At 40.0% G+C, this 17,432-nt stretch overlaps 1 protein-coding gene across 1 annotated transcript in view; it reads left to right on the forward strand.

The window, feature by feature from the left end:
• LOC150085960 (dynein axonemal heavy chain 8-like) overlaps positions 1-17,432 on the forward strand; it is a 1,559,705-nt gene that overhangs the window by 1,212,521 nt on the left and 329,752 nt on the right. Inside the window, exon 72 of the mRNA XM_090374756.1 lies at positions 6,889-6,981. Coding sequence (XP_090230882.1) covers positions 6,889-6,981 — 93 coding nt within the window. The remainder of the gene's footprint in view (positions 1-6,888; positions 6,982-17,432) is intronic.

Genomic DNA, 17,432 nt, shown 5'->3' on the forward strand with positions numbered 1-17,432 from the left:
TAGACTTCAGTTATAGCTCAGACACAGCATGGTTTTGTTAAGGGGAAGTCTTGCCTGACCAATTTGATTGGATACTGTGATGCAGTCACAAAAGAACTGGATGCAGGGAATAACTTTGATATTATATACTTGGATCTTAGAAAGGCTTTTGATACTGTTGCACATGGAAGACTGCTGCACAAATTGGAGCAGTGTGGCATTGGAGGCAAATTGCTGCTATGGATAAAGGGGTGGTTGAGGGGGAGAAGACAGAGAGTGGTAATCAATGGACACTGCTCATCGTGGACTAATGTTACAGTGGAGTCCCTCAGGGTTCAGTATTGGGTCCATTATTGTTTTCTGTATTTATAAATGATATTGATGATGGTATATCAGGCTTAATGTCCAAGTTTGCAGATGATACAAAGGTTGGCAGGGTTGTCAAGGACACAACTGACACTATGCTGCTGCAACAGGATCTGGAAAGGTTGAGCAGATGGGCTGAGAGGTGGCAAATGAAGTTTAACATTGACAAATGTAAAGTACTACATATGGGAAACAGCAACCCCAGAGCAACATATCAACTCTGTGGTACTACACTGACAGTGGTAGAGAATGAAAGGGACCTGGGGGTGGTTGTGCAGGCAGATATGAAGTTCTCTGACAGTGCAGACAGGCTGCAAGAGTAGCTCATGGTGTATTGTCAATGATATATAGGAATTTTTCTAGCAGGGATAAGGAGGTGATTATTCCCTTGTATAAGGCAATGGTCAGGCCACACCTAGAGTACTGTATACAGGCCTGGGGGCCTCATTTCAAGAAGGATGTAGAGCTGCTGGAATGAGTAGAGAGAAGGGCAACAAGATTAGTGAATGGAACAAAGGGGTGCTCTTACGAAGAAAGTAAAGTTTTGCAAATTAAAGTTAAGTGAAGAAAGTTAAGTTTTGCAAATTACAGTGTCCGGAGACTAGGCACCAGCGAGGTGATCTGAAAGAGGTGTATAAAGCCTTGAATGGTTTGATAATGCTCAATGCTGATGGGATTCTTCCTCTTGCTCAGAATAATCACCTGAGAGGGCATAAATTCAAATTGAGGAAAGACAGATGTAGGATAGACATGCGGAAATTTGCCTTTAGCCAGTGGGTGGTTGGTTGTGGAACAGACTTCCATCCCTTGTCATGGAAGTTTGAAGTGAAGCCAGTCGACATCGCTGGACAGTGCAGTGTGGAGTCAGTTTGGTGTGACATAAACATTGGGAGATCAAAATTGAGAGTAGGAGTGTGCTATAGGCCTAATGACTCTGATGAGTATAATAAGGAACTGTACAGGGAAATAGAGTGGGCCAGTAAATCAGAGTGTCTTATAATGGGAGATTTTAATTTCCCAGATATTGACTGGAATTTGGGGGCTGGTTACTCACACACTAGCAGGACTTTTGTGGATTTATTGGATGATTGTTTTCTACATCAGCATGTTCGGGAGGCAACTAGAGGGAGTAATACTCTTTATTTGATTATCAGCAGTGATTCTTCATGCATTAAGAATCTGCAGATAAATGAACCACTAGGTGGCAGTGATCACAGTGTGCTGAAGTGGGATTTACTCAAAGAGGTAACTACCATTAGGGGTAAAGGGAAGGGTTATTGCTTCCGTAAAGGCGACTACGATGGACTGAGACAGTATTTAAATTCTATACAGTGGGACCAACTGATGATGTTACCAACAGCAAATTCAAAATGGGAAGCATTCAAAGAACTTATCTTGGAAGCTACTAGGCTTTACATACCAACTAAGAAATATTGTTCAAGGTTTAGGCCAAAATGGATGTCGGATGAACTAATGAGGCATATGGCAGAGAAGAAAAATGCATGGGATACATACAAATTAACACATGACACAGAAGCCTATGATAGATACAAGTTGATATGCAACCAAGTTACAAAGGAGGTTAGGCAGGCAAAGGCAGATTACGAGAAATCCTTGGCAAGGGATGCAAAGAAAAACAGCAAAGAGTTCTTTACTTATGTAAACTCTAGAAGGAAGGGGGTGAATCAGATTGGTCCATTTGATATTGATGGGTCAAGTGTTGATGATCCTGCTCAGGCAGCTAACAAACTAAATGAATATTTTGCATCGACATTCACACATGAGGAGTTATTCAGCGAGGGGAATGCCAGAGGTGTATTCAACTCTAGCAGTAAGCTACAGAATCTTGAAATAACTGGGAGTAAAGTGGAGGAGAAACTGTTGAAGATAAACACAAGAAAGGCACCCGGGGTGGATGGGATCTATCCAGTTATATTAAAGGAAGCAGCAAAGGAAGTAAGCAAACCCTTAGCCATAATTATGAGAGCTTCCTTGGACTCAGGGGAGGTACCCATAGACTGGAAATGTGCAAATGTGACCCCAATTCACAAAGGAGGATCAAAGGCTGACACAAGTAATTATAGACCTGTGAGCTTAACTTCTGTTCCAGGAAAATTAATGGAGGCACTGGTTAAAGAAGCACTGCAGGATCATTTAGTCAAGACTTCAGTTATAGCTCAGACACAGCATGGTTTTGTTAAGGGGAAGTCTTGCCTGACCAACTTGATTGGATACTGTGATGCAGTCACAAAAGAACTGGATGCAGGGAATAACTTTGATATTATATACTTGGATCTTAGAAAGGCTTTTGATACTGTTGCACATGGCAGACTGCTACACAAATTGGAGCAGTGTGACATTGGAGGCAAATTGCTGCTATGGATAAAGGGGTGGTTGAGGGGGAGAAGACAGAGAGTGGTAATCAATGGACACTGCTCATCGTGGACTGATGTTATTAGTGGAGTCCCTCAGGGCTCAGTGTTGGGTCCATTATTGTTTTCTGTATTTATAAATGATATTGATGATGGTATATCGGGCTTAATGTCCAAGTTTGCAGACGATACAAAGGTTGGCAGGGTTGTCAAGGACACTACTGACACTATGCTGCTGCAACAGGATCTGGAAAGGTTGAGCAGATGGGCTGAGAGGTGGCAAATGAAGTTTAACATTGATAAATGTAAAGTACTACACATGGGAAACAGCAACCCCAGAGCAACGTATCAACTCTGTGGTACTACACTGACAGTGGTAGAGAATGAAAGGGACTTGGGGGTGGTTGTGCAGGCAGATATGAAGTTCTCTGAGCAGTGCAGAAGGGCTGCAAGAGTAGCTCATGGAGTATTGTCAATGATATACAGGAATTTTTCCAGCAGGGATAAGGAGGTGATTATTCCATTGTATAAGGCGATGGTCAGGCCACACCTAGAGTACTGTATACAGGTCTGGAGGCCTCATTTCAAGAAGGATGTAGAGCTGCTGGAACGAGTACAGAGAAGGGCAACAAGATTAGTGAATGGAACAAAGGGGTGCTCTTATGAAGAAAGGCTTAAGTTTTGTAAATTACAGTGTCTGGAGACTAGGCACCAGCGAGGTGATCTGATAGAGGTGTATAAAGCCTTGAATGGTTTAAGCATGCTCAATGCTGATGGGATTCTTCCTCTAGCTCAGAAAAATCACCTGAGAGGGCATAAATTCAAATTGAGGAAAGACAGATGTAGGATAGACGTGTGGAAATTTGCCTTTAGCCAGCGGGTGGTTGGTTGGTGGAACAGACTTCCATCCCTTGTGGTCGAGGTTGATAGCCTAAATAAGTTTAAGGCTCAGCTGGACAGGTATTTTGAACGAACAGAGGGGTGAAGTGGAAGTGGGTTTTTTTTTTTTTTTTTTTTTTGGCTGATGCTGCATAAGCTTGCTTTCTTGCATCAAATGCCTCTACTAATGCTAATGCTAATGCTAAGTTGATAGCCTAAATAAGTTTAAGGCTCAGCTGGACAGGTATTTCGAATGAACAGAGGGGTGAAGTGGAAGTGGTTATTTTTTATTTATTTTTATTTATTTGTTTATTTATTTTTTTTGGCTTATGCTGCATAAGCTTGCTTTCTTGCATCAAATGCCTCTACTAATGCTAATGCTATTCTGGAGTTATTGCTACCCATATGCAATACTGTGAATTTGTCAATATTAAACTTCAGTTTCTCAGCCCATCTGCCTAATTTTTCTAGATTTTGTTGCAGCATGCCTTCATTAACCACCCTGCCAACATTTGTATCATCTGCAAACAGCCCTCATAAATACAGAAAACAACAATGGGCCCAGCACCGAACACTGTGGGACTTCACTAATAACATTAATCCACAAAGAGCGAGCAGTGTCCATTGATTACTGCTCTCTGCCTTTTCCCACTCAACCATCCATAGCAATAACTTTGCTTTAATGCTACACTGCTTCAATTTGTACAGCATTCTTTTATGTACAACAGTATCAAAAGTTTTCTTGAAATCCAAGTATACAATATCAAAATAATTGTGTCCAGTTCCTCTGTCTCTACATCATAGTATACAGTCAGATTGGTCAGACAAGACCTCCCCTTAAACAAACCCATGCTGTGACTAGAGGCATAACTAGTATTGATGGCACCCAGGGCAAAAAAATGGCACCCCTTGAAAACTGTTCTTTAAAATTGCATTTTTTTAACCTTAAAAATGGCACCCGCAAAAGTTGGTGCCCAGGGCATGCGCCCCACCGGCCTCATCCTAGTTACGCCACTGACCATATCTTGAGTATAACTGCACACCTCTCTAGATTGTTCTGCATTACTTCATTAACCAGTGACTGTTATTTTACTTGGAACAGAAGGTTGAAATCAGTGTCATGTTCTATGTGCTATTTTTCATTATGCACTGTTGCATTGTCAGCCATAAAGTGGCCATCACTTTTGGGATAAAAGTATAACATTGCAGGGTGCAGTAGATCTGAGACAAAATTCAGGTACACCCTGACATTCAACCTTCCACCAGTATCTGTTCAGGTAAAACATTCCCCATACCATGATAACAGCTTGCATTGTCTTAACAAGCCAAGGAAGGTCCATCACTTCATTGGGTTCTCGTGACACTCTCTTCCTGCCAGTGCAAAACAAAGTATATCTTGATTCATCTTACTGCATAACTTTCTTTCGTTATTCCACTTTTAAATCACAACGTTCTCAACTCCACTGCAAGTAGATTTTTCTGTTTTTTTCTTTTCAAGTGGCTTCTGAATAAGCAGGCAACTGCCTCAATTTCTTCAATTCCCTGCACATGGTACGGGTTTAAATAGGACAGTTCTGGGCTTGGTTGAATTCAGATGCTATTTGCTGCATGCTGGATGTATCCTACTTTTCCATACAGTCTCCCTAGAGTACAACAGCTTCGCTCTTGAAGTATTGTTTTTATTGTCACATTTATGCTTTGAGATGTGGAAGAAGTGCTTACTTTCCATTCATCAAACCCTTTGAGATGGATGCTTTTGAGAAACCAGTTATACCCTTCATTCCTGGAATTGTGGCTCCTGCTAAATGCACACCCATAATAAGACTTTTTTCAAAGTCTGATATGTGACACATTTTCCCTATTCTGGCTTCAGATTACTGCAGTCGGACAGCCTATGCAGTCTTTATGCTCAGCGAAGCAACACATCACCACCCCACGTCACAGTTTTCTTTGCATTTATTCTGTGACTGTCATAATATAAAGGTTCGTTTTTTTTCGTCCAGTGTGTGTGTGTGTGTGTGTGTGTGTGTGTGTGTGTGTGTGTGTGTGTGTGTGTGTGTGTGTGTGTGTGTGTATTTATGTGGTAGGCAATGGCATACCACCACATTATCTGATGCCACAGAGACCATAACAAAACCAATTCCAAAAACTGCTGTTAAAGGAAGACCTGCAACTAGGTATAAGGATGGGATCAGTGAACCTTTGGGAGTGACAATTTGTGATGCTGCTGATATAGCACATGATTGATGTAGTTGAAGGAATTTGCTGGTCACCACAACAGCTCCTCAGGGAACTATGTGACTTGAAGAAGAAGTGTGTATTTACAGAGAAACCTCAAGTCTCATCTTAGTGGAACTCATTTTAAAGGTGAAGAGCCAAAAGCAGCTGTGGTATCCTGGTTTGAAGCTTTTTTTTTTTTTTTTTGAAGAATTATACTCTAACAGATTAAATATAATAAGTGTATTGAACTTTAGGGTGAATTAATTTAAAAATTTAAAAAAAAAACAGAATTTTGTATTTGTCTTTTATACTCCATTCTCAGAACTTTTTTGACCATGCCTTGTATATTTGCATGAAGTTACATTTTCATGTTATAACGTTGTTGAACCTTTATTTCTTGAGACAACAGCAACTTAAAATATTTGCCAGAACGAATAATTCATTTGATATCACTTCTTGAATTTGATGAATATGATTGCTGAGTATAGAAGGATGGAGCATCTTGAAACCACTTGAAATGCAGAAATGTTCAAAGAATATATCTTATTTCAAGATATTTTTGCCCAATCTCCCCAAATTTAACACCTCTATGTTATTTTCTCTGTGGTCACCTAAAAGGACAGTTCAACAAGAAAATCCACAAAAGTTAAATCAATTGAAATGCACAATTGTAATGGTAATTGAAAAATCAGTAACACTGCTTTTCACATAACTTTTATTAGTAGAAGAAATAAGAGGGTGGGGAATACTTTCATCATATGTTGTTGCTATTATGTAATCATAACTTTCTTATGTATTTATAATTAATCTAAATACAAAATGCAACTTTGGGTTGCAGAGCTTTTGATACAGATAATAGGTTGATCATTTTCTAAAATTCCAAACGCTGTTAAAAGAAACTAAAAATTTCACAAACCGCTGTTTCAAAGGTTATAGGAATGACACTTTTAAGATCAGTTACGCCAATTTTTATATTTATAAAAAATCTTTGAATCTTGTGTTTCTCATTTATAATGGTTATTCAGACTAATTTAATTACCCTGATTTTCATGAGAAGTTAATTTTTTTGTAGATTAGTGCAAGGTCCGCTATAATTGATTTCACTGTAACCATGAAAGGCTTGGAAGATCAATTATTAGGACGTGTAATTTTATTTGAAAAAAATGTAAGGAACAAATTGTTTTTTCTTTATCTTTAATAAATTTATTGTTTAAAATTTAACCTGTTTTCTTTATCTTTGATAAATCTACTATTTAAAAATGAAACTTCCTGCCAAGATTGCATAATAGACTTGTTTGCTGTAGTATGCCAATACTGACAAATACAGGCAGTTCTCACTTTACGAATTTTCGCTTTATGAGTTCCCGGGTTTACAAGTTTTTTTTTTTTTTTTCAAAGTATCAAGTATCAACAAAATCGAAAATATGAACATTAATTGCAAAAAATGAATGTTAAACATTCATAAATACCGCATTTCAAACCACTCGCATAGTTACACAATACAGTGTACTGCGCTTTATGATATTAACCCGTTACCATCGTATTGCGAAAATATCGTAATGTGAACCCAATAACACACTGTTTTTTGATAATTCAATCCGCAACCTCGAAAGTTCAAATTTTCGCTATATAACTCCCTAAAAGGTTGTTTTTATAGTGTAAATTGTATTAGTTACCAATTAAAATCATTAAACTCATTACACTTTCATCGTTATCAGATGTTATAAGACCCAATTTTGAACAGCTTTGTGATATTTTTCTAAATCACATTTCTGGAAGTCACAGCCATAAAACAATAAAAACAATTTGCACTTTCCGGTTTATTGGGCTTTTCTCTTACTGCAAGCAATTCTAAATGGTTAATAAACTCTATGTTATTGCATTTGTGAAAATACCAATAGCTGGAATTGTGTGGGTTTTTACATTGTTATGGTGAAATGTGTTTGCCCTTTACTGAAATCTTCAATTGTATAAAAAACATAAATAAATTTTCAGAATCTTCTCTTCTCTTCTCTTTTTTTTTTTTTTGCTTTGTAAACTTGTTACTCAATGCAAATCGTGTTTGTTGCAATTTCTGCATTCCGTTAAAAAATGCTTATGCATGCTATTGAAATTTATAAAGAAAAGAGAAGATTATCTTAGAAATAAACACCTCTTGAAGCATTTCTGAAGAAGACGACTCCTTGTGTGCAACAAACCAATGAGTGATCAACGAGTGTGTATTTAGTCTACGATGATGATGATAAAGAATAAACATTCTTTAACATTTGTAAGCCATAAATAATTTCTCTATTATAATTTGCTTGATTTTACAGGCTACGTTTTCATTTCTTTGGATAAATCAATCATTGTTTAAACATAAACTAATTAGCTAACTAATATCATTGTTGATAACGCAACCCCTATTTTTAACATTATGTCAATGGGAAATAAATTCCCGATTTAGGAGCGTGTGCTAGGAATGAATTAATTCGTAAAGTCGAGAACTACCTGTAATAAAAAAATATGAAATAAAAAAGAAAAACTTGATACTTGGAGAAAAATTAGTTTAGCCTGACTTGTAGTAGAATAGAAACACTTGATATTTTTTGATAATTACTCCTCTCATCTGAATACAAAAAAGATTATTAAGTTAGTTACAAAGATAAAGGCAATGGTCAGGCATACCTTGAGTGGAGAGAAGAAATTCTTTATTGCAACCTAAGAGAAGAAAAAGATGATTACAGAGAACATAGTGTTGAAACCAATCTGTCACAGTACGCAGGCCAGGTATTATAAATGCCAAGGGATACAAAGTGAAATAAACTAAAAAAAAAAAAAACTCAGTCAAACCGATGTCATTACATGGAAAGCATCTTCTTTCTATATCTTTTATCACATGCAAATTTGTTAAGATCAGCATCAAGTTTGTAGACATGGGAGAGCATCTGAAAAGTGAGGAATCGATGTCAGGAAAAGTCTTGAATTCCAGGCGGCCAGTCTAGGAGTAGTCCACAAGGCAGAGATAGGGATTCTCCATCAAAATGTATCCCATATTAGCATTAGCATTAGTAGAGGCATTTGATGCAAGAAAGCAAGCTTATTCAGCATCAGCCAAAAAAAAAAAACCACTTCCACTTCACCCCTCTGTTTGCTCGAAATACCTGTCCAGCTGAGCCTTAAACTTATTTAGGCTATCAACTTCCATGACAAGGGATGGAAGTCTGTTCCAACAACCAACCACCCGCTGGCTAAAGGCAAATTTCTGCACATCTTTCCTACATCTGTCTTTCCTCAATTTGAATTTATGCCCTCTCGGGTGATTATTCTGAGCAAGAGGAAGAATCCCATCAGCATTGAGCATGCTCAAACCATTAAAGGCTTTATACACCTCTATCAGATCACCTCGCGGGCACACGCTTCTTGATTAGACTGGGGTTCGAGCCCGTCACCACCAAATATGGAGGATGAGGAAGGGTCAGGGAATGACCACCGCATATCACGGAGCAATATGGCCTTAGTTGCTAATGCTCCTAAAAACCAAATAACAATAACCTCGCTGGTGCCTAGTCTCCAGACACTGTAATTTGCAAAATTTAAGCCTTTCTTCGTAAGAGCACCCCTTTGTTCAATTCACTGATCTTGTTGCCCTTCTCTGTACTTGTTCCAGAAGCTCTACATCCTTCTTGAAATGAGGCCTCCAGACCTGTATACAGTACTCTAGGTATGGCCTGACTATTGCTCTATACAAGGGAATAATCACCTCCTTATCCCTTCTAGAAAAATTCCTATATATCATTGACAATACACCATGAGCTACTCTTGCAGCCCATCTGCACTGCTCCGAGAACTTCATATCTGCCTGCACAATCACCCCCAGGTCCCTTTCATTCTCTACCACTGTCAGTGTAGTACCACAGAGTTGATACGTTGCCCTGGGGTTGCTGTTTCCCATATATAGTACTTTACATCAATGTTAAACTTCATTTGCCACCTCTCAGCCCATCTGCTCAACCTTTTCAGATCCTGTTGCAGCAGCATAGTGTCAGTATTGTCCTTGACTACCCTCCAACCTTCGTATCGTCTGCAAACTTGGTCATTAAGTTTCATATACCATCATCAATATCATTTATAAATACAGAAAACAATAATGGACCCAACACTGAACCCTGAGGGCCTCCACTAATAACATTAATCCACAATGAGCACTGTCCATTGATTACCACTCTGTCTTCCCCCTCAACCATCCCTTTATCCATAGTAGCAATTTGCCTCCAATGCCACACTCCTCCAATTTGTGCAGCAGTCTTCAAAGGGGTTTTTTTTTTTTTTTTTTTCGTAGTTGTTGGCGCATAAGCTTCTGTGGCCATAATGCACCTCCCAAGGTTTTTGCAGTACTTTGATCCAAGTACCAGGCGGGAATCGAACCAGCAACTTTTGGGTTGCCAGACAGGCACTTTACCCAACCGGCTAGCCTGGTCGGCTAATCTTCCATGTGCAACAGTATCAAAAGCCTTTCTAAGATCCAAGTATTAGCATTAGCATTAGCAGAGGCATATGATGCAAGAAAGCAAGCTTATTCAGCATCAGCCAAAAAAAAAAAAAAAAAAAAAAAAAAAAACAACCACTACTCCCATTTCACCCCTCAATTCGTTCGAAATACCTGTCCAGCTGAGCCTTAAATTTGTTTAGGCTATCAACTTCAACAACAAGCGATGGAAGTCTATTCCACAAACCAACTGCCCGCTGGCTAAAGGCGAATTTCCGCACATCTATCCGACATCCGTCCTTCCTCAATTTGAATTTATGCCCTCTCAGGTGATTATTCTGAGCAAGAGGAAGAATCCCATCGGCATTGAGCATGCTCAAGCCATTCAAAGCCTTGTACACCTCTATCAGATCACCTCGGCGATGCCTAGTCTCCAGGCTCTGTAATTTGCAAAACTTAAGCCTTTCTTCCTAAGAGCAACCCTTTGTTCCATTCACTAATCTTGTTGCCCTTCTCTGTACTCGTTCCAGCAGCTCTACATCCTTCTTGAAATGAGGCCTCCAGACCTGTATACAGTACTCAAGGTGTGGCCTGACCAATGCCTTATACAAGGGAATAATCACATCTCTGTCCCTGCTAGAAAAATTCCTGTATATCATTGACAAGACACCATGAGCTACTCTTGCAGCTCGTCTGCACTGCTCAGAGAACTTCATTTCTGCCTGCACAATTACCCCCAGGTCCTTTTCATTCTCTACCACTGTAGCGTAGTACCACAGAGTTGATACGTTGATCTGGGGTTACTGTTTCCCATATGTAGTACTTTACATTTGTCAATGTTAAACTTCATTTGCCACCTCTCAGCCCATCTGCTCAACCTTTCCAGATCCTGTTGCAGCAGCATAGTATCAGTAGTGTCCTTAACAACCCTGCCAACCTTTGTATCATCTGCAAACTTGGACATTAAGCCTGATACACCATCATCAATATCATTTATAAATACAGAAAACAACAATGGACCCAACACTGAACCCTGAGGAACTCCACTAATAACATTAGTCCACATTGAGCAGTGTCCATTGATTACCACTCTCTGTCTTCTGCCACTCAACCATCCCTTTATCCATAGCAGCAATTTGCCTCGAATGCCACACTTCTCCAATTTGTGCAGCAGTCTTCCATGTGCAACAGTATCAAAAGCCTTTCTAAGATCCAAATATATAATATCAAAGTTATTCCCTGCATCCAGTTCTTTTGTGACTACATCATAGTATCCAATCAAATTGGTCAGACAAGACCTGCCCTTAACAAACCCATGCTGTGTCTGAGCTATAACTGAATTCTTGTCCAGATGATCCTGCAGTGCTTCTTTAACCAGTGCCTCCATTAATTTTCCTGGAACCGAAGTTAAACTAACAGGTCTATAATTACTTGTGTCAGCCTTTCATCCTCCTTTGTGAATTGGGGTTACATTTGCACATCTCCAGTCCATGGGTACCTCCCCTGAGTCCAAAGAAGCTCTCATAATTATGGCTAGGGGTTTGCTTACTTCCTTTGCTGCCTCCTTTAATATAACTGGATAGATCCCATCCACCCCGGGTGCCTTTTTTATGTTTATCCTCAACAATTTCTCCTCCACTTTCCTCTCAGTTATTAGAAAATCATCTAGCTCACTGCCAATGTTTACTTCACCTACGACATTCCCCTTCCTGAATAACTCCTCATGTGTGAATGTAGATGCAAAATACTCGTTCAGATTGTTAGCCACCTGAGCTGGATCCTCAACTGTTGAACCATCAACATCCAGTGGACCAATCTGATTCATCCCTTTCCTTCTTGTGTTTAAATAGGTAAAGAACTCTTTTCTGTTTTTCTTTGCATCCTTTGCCAAGGATTTCTCATGATCTGCCTTTGCCTGCCTAATCTCCTTTGTGACTTGGTTACAGACCAACTTATATCTATCATAGGCTTCCACGTCACCCATTAATTTGTATGTATCCCATGCATTTTTCTTCTCTGCCATATGTCTCATTAGTTCATCTGACAACCATTTAGGCCTGAACCTTGAACAATATTTCTTGGTTGGTATGTAAAGCCTGGTAGCTTCCAAGATTAGTTCCTTGAATGCTTCCCATTTTGAATTTGCTGTTGGTAATATCATCAGTTGGTCCCACTGTATAGAATTTAAATACTGTCTCAGACCATCATAGTCGCCTTTGCGAAAGCAAAAACCCTTCCCTTTACCTCTGATGGTAGTTACCTCCTTGAGTAAATCCCACTTCAGCACACTGTGATCACTGCCACCCAGTGGTTCATTTATCTGCAGATTCCTAATGCATGAAGAATCACTACTGATAATCAGATCATGAGTATTACTCCCTCTAGTTGCCTCCCGAACATGCTGGTGTAGAAAACAATCATCCAATAAATCCACAAAAGCCTTGCTAGTGTGTGAGTGACCAACCTACAAATTCCAGTCAATATCTGGGAAATTAAAATCCCCCATTATAAGACTCTCTGATTTATTGGCCCATTCTATTTCCCTGTACAGTATCTTATTATACTCATCAGAGTCATTAGGCCTATAGCACACTCCTACTCTCAATTTTGATTTACCTATGCTTATGTCACACCAAACTGACTCAACACTGCACTGTCCAGCGATGTCAACTGGCTTCACTTCCTTGGATTTTATGTGTTTTTTAACTAATAGCATAACCCCTCCTCCCTTCCTATCCTGTCTATCCTTTCTGTAGACGTTGTACTCCCCAAATTCCAGTTCTGCATTCCTTATATCTGTGTGACACCACGTCTCTGATATCCCAACAATATCTGCCTTTGATGTTTTGAGTAATACCTCAAATTCATCAAATTTATTTACTAAACTCCTAGCATTAGTGTACACGCAAGTATACATGCACCTGTTTCTATTCTTAGCTACCCTAACAAGTATATAATATCAATGTTATTCCTTGCATCCAGTTCTTTTGTTACTGCATCATAGTATCCAATCAAATTGGTCAGGCAAGACTTCTCCTTAACAAAACCATGCTGTGTCTGAGCTATAACTGAAGTCTTGTCTAGATGATCCTGCAGTGCTTCTTTAACCAGTGCCTCCATTAATTTTCCCAGAACAGAAGTTAAACTCACAGGTCTATGATTACTTGTGTCAGCCTTTGATCCTCCTTTGTGAATTGGGGTCACATTTGCACATCTCCAGTCTGTGAGTATCTCCCCTGAGTCAAAGGAAGCTCTCATAATTATGGCTAAGGGTTTGCTTACTTCCTTTGCTGCCTCCTATAATATAACTGGATAGATCTCCTCCACCCCAGGTGCCTATCTTGTGTTTATCTTCAACAATTTCTCCTCCACTTTACTCTCAGTTATTACAAGATTCTATAGCTTACTGCCACAGTTGAATACACCTCTAGCATTCCCCTTGCTGAATAACTCCTCATGTGTGAATGTCAATGCAAAATATTCATTTAGTTTGTTAGCTACTTGATCAGGATCATCAACAGTTGACCCATCGATATCAAGTGGACCAATCTGATTCATCCCCTTCCTTCTAGAATTTACATAAGTAAAGAACTCTTTGCTGTTTTCCTTTGCATCCCTTGCCAAAGATTTCTCGTAATCTGCCTTTGCCTGCCTAACCTCCTTTGTAACTTGGTTACAGATCAACTTGTATCTATCTTTGGCTTCTGTGTCAAGTGTTAATTTGTATGTATCCCATGCATTTTTCTTCTCTGCCATATGTCTCATTAGTTCATCTGACATCCATTTAGGCCTAAACCTTGAACAATATTTCTTAGTTGGTACGTAGCTTCCAAGATAAGTTCTTTGATCGCTTCCCATTTTGAATCTGCTGTTGGTAACATCATCAGTTGGTCCCACTGTATAGAATTTAAATACTGTCTCAGTCCATTGTAGTCGCCTTTACGAAAGCAATAACCCTTTCCTTTACCCCTAATGGTAGTTACCTCTTTGAGTAAATCCCACTTCAGCACACTGTAATCACTGCCACCTAGTGGTTCATTTATCTGCAGATTCTTAATGCATGAAGAATCACTACTGATAATCAAATCAATAGTATTACTCCCTCTAGTTGCCTCCCAAACATGCTGATGTAGAAAACAATCATTGATTAAATCCACAAAAGCCTTGCTAGTGTGTGTGTGACCAGCCCCCAAATTCCAGTCAATATCTGGGAAATTAAAATCACCCATTATAAGACCCTCTGATTTACTGGCCCACTCTATTTCCTTGTACAGTTTCTTATTATACTCATCAGAGTCATTAGGCCTATAGCACACTCCTACTCTCAATTTTGATCTCCCAATGATTATGTCACACCAAACTGACTCAACACTGCACTGTCCAGCGATGTCGACTGACTTCACTTCCTTGGATTTTATGTGTTTCTTAACTAATAGCATAACCCCTCCCCCCTTCCTATCCTGTCTATCCTTTCTGTAGACATTGTACTCCCCAAATTCCAGTTCTGCATCCCTTATATCTGTGTGACACCACGTCTCTGATATCCCAACAATATCTGCCTTTGATTATTATTATTATTATTATTATTATTATTATTATTATTATTAAAATCAGTTTATTTCCCAAGAAACCTTGGGTCACCCCGGGACGGCTTTGTGCCAGAAGGGTGTATAAAAGGTGTTAAAATGGGTAAGATCAAGCTGTCTATCCGCTGCTAACCATGTTTCTGTAAGGCAGATGATATCAAACTCATTAAGCAATAGGAGAATCTGGAGACAGTGAAGCTTGTTTTTTTTGGCTGTGTACATTCTGCATAAACCAAAGTATCTCTCCTTCATGGGAACCTGGTAGCAAGTCATCCTTTTGTAGCTATGGCTGTTTATCTCACCTGGATCCGCTGTAAGCGATTGATCTACTCCTCTCTTGGAACGGCTTTATAAGGGTGCCTACCGGCCAGCAGCTAGAATCGAAGACTATATGCTTTGCGTTCACAGGGCAGGAGATGATAAAGAAGAATAGGTCGGGTATCTAGTTTTGATAGCTTTTGCGTCTAAGTTGATCCCATGTTCTTGTGCAAAGAGTGCCCTGATACTTTCTGCTTTTGTTGCTGGTCCCAGTCTGGAAACAAAAATTCTCCCTCGGGTCTGGGGAACTGAAATATTATATATCTCCTCAAGTCTCTGCGACAGAGGGACTGAGGCAGGTTCAGTGGGAAGGCTCCTCGCATGGAATTCTGTTACCTTGTGTTTTCACAGTCAAAACACTTTGAGCGCAAGCCATTTGTGGGTTATGCCTGGGAAATTGCGCAAGATAGTTAAACTGATCAGAGAGACAGAAGGCATCCGCTTGAGCATAGATCTGCTCCTCCATGTTTTGGCATGGGGTTTCCTCTCATCTCCATCCTCTTGTAACAGTGATGAGCCTGGCTCAGAACCTGGCCACCAGGCTTCTCCTGACGTCTTTTCAAGGTTGGTGCAGATTAGATTCACCAGGAATCATACACTTGTCCTGGATAAAAGGGCTGTCAGCCTCGAAGGTCGGATCGAGCTGATGGAGAGCGGTATGAGGGGAATGAGTACCCAAAGGGTTGAACATCACGGCTGGGGGCTACGATCTGTTCAGTTGTTCTGTCTGCAAAAAGAGGCGAACTGTGCAGATTTTTGAGATCTCTTTTTCCTCGCTGGACGCGCTCACTGACGTCTGACTAGAGGGAAGACAGTATTCACTTATAAAGATTTTGAGATCCCTGAGTTGTTCATTCATTGCGAGCACTTGGTTGAGAATGTCCGTATTTTGGGCTCTGAGTTTTCTATTTTCATCATTGAGGCAAGCAAGAGAGTCGATTATTGGGGACAGAATCTCCCCAAAAGTGATCTTAAATCTTTCAGGGAGGGCATTGAGTATGGACATGTTGTCCCTTAGAGCACATTTAATTGACAAACTATCAAAGGGGCTATTAACCTGCAAGTCCTTTGCAGAGGCAGCAGGAGCGGTATCAAACTCCCTATTCAAAGAAGCAACGTTTTTCCCAAAGCATAAGCTTAAATCTCCAGGTGTTCTCAACGCAGACGACACAATACTACCATCAATTGAACTGTGCACATCAAGAAGGCTAGATGGGGTGTCTTCTGCAAGAGTGATAGTGGATATCTCTTCCTTCGAGATGTCTGCGCTTTTTGGGTTACTTGTGCAAAGGTGGCAGGTCCATTTTCTTCTCCGTTGTTTGTTCAACGTTTTAACTTTATGTTGCTGGCAATCACAACAGAAGATTCTACGACACGTAACACAAAGTAATGCCGGAGCCTCGGGTTTGAACCCACATTCGGCACAGGACTTTTGCTGAACGCCCCTTCTATCCTTCATTGTATACAGTTGAATTATAAGCGAAGGGTCTGAGCTGAAAAAGGGGGTGGATGGCACGTCGAGAAAGGCAGTAATCGGTTAGGTGAAAAGCAGGGAGCAACAAAGTCTTGCTGCAATTGGGCAGCTTACTAGCTTGAAGTGTAGGCTAAATTCCGGAGATGCACAAATTAAGTAAGTTTTGAAAGGGCAGCTGGGCCATCTGAGACCTGTTGATGAGGAAGTCCAGCAAAAGCGGTCATCTTATCGAATACTTGATTGCCAGACAGAAGTAGACAAAAATAGTCAGAGTTAGTTTCCTAAGTTCCTTCTAACTCGCTGTCAACATGCAATCTCTGAAGCTAACCAGATGCATAAGTAGGTCAGAGTTATAAAAGTCGCACCTTACTAGCGGTCAACTGTCGGAAAACTCCCACTGCAGAGGAACTGCTTGACCTTGTGATACAGCCCAAAGCGGACAGTGGTCAACTGGCAGAGTAAGCCTGCAGAAGGGAAGTTTGAATTCAGGCCTCGGAGACAAGAAACGCTGGCAAATGTGAATATATGGATAGAAACAGATTATGCAAAAAACATCATTACCTAAAATGTTAAGGTAATAATCTTCCACAGGATGCACAGTATTACCACTAGGCAGGTCACTATACAAAAAAAACTAGTGTAACTCGCGAAATAAATACATGAAATCACTGTAAACTTGAGGAGCACAAGATTAGACAGTCTTCATAGCTACGCGCGCGTGCTCATGACTTTTCTTGTTTTGAGCAATACCCCAAATTCATCAAATTTAT

Source organism: Mastigoproctus giganteus, chromosome 5, assembly GCF_048544385.1.
Source record: "Mastigoproctus giganteus isolate SK-2022 chromosome 5, ASM4854438v1, whole genome shotgun sequence".
Taxonomy (NCBI): domain Eukaryota; kingdom Metazoa; phylum Arthropoda; class Arachnida; order Uropygi; family Thelyphonidae; genus Mastigoproctus; species Mastigoproctus giganteus.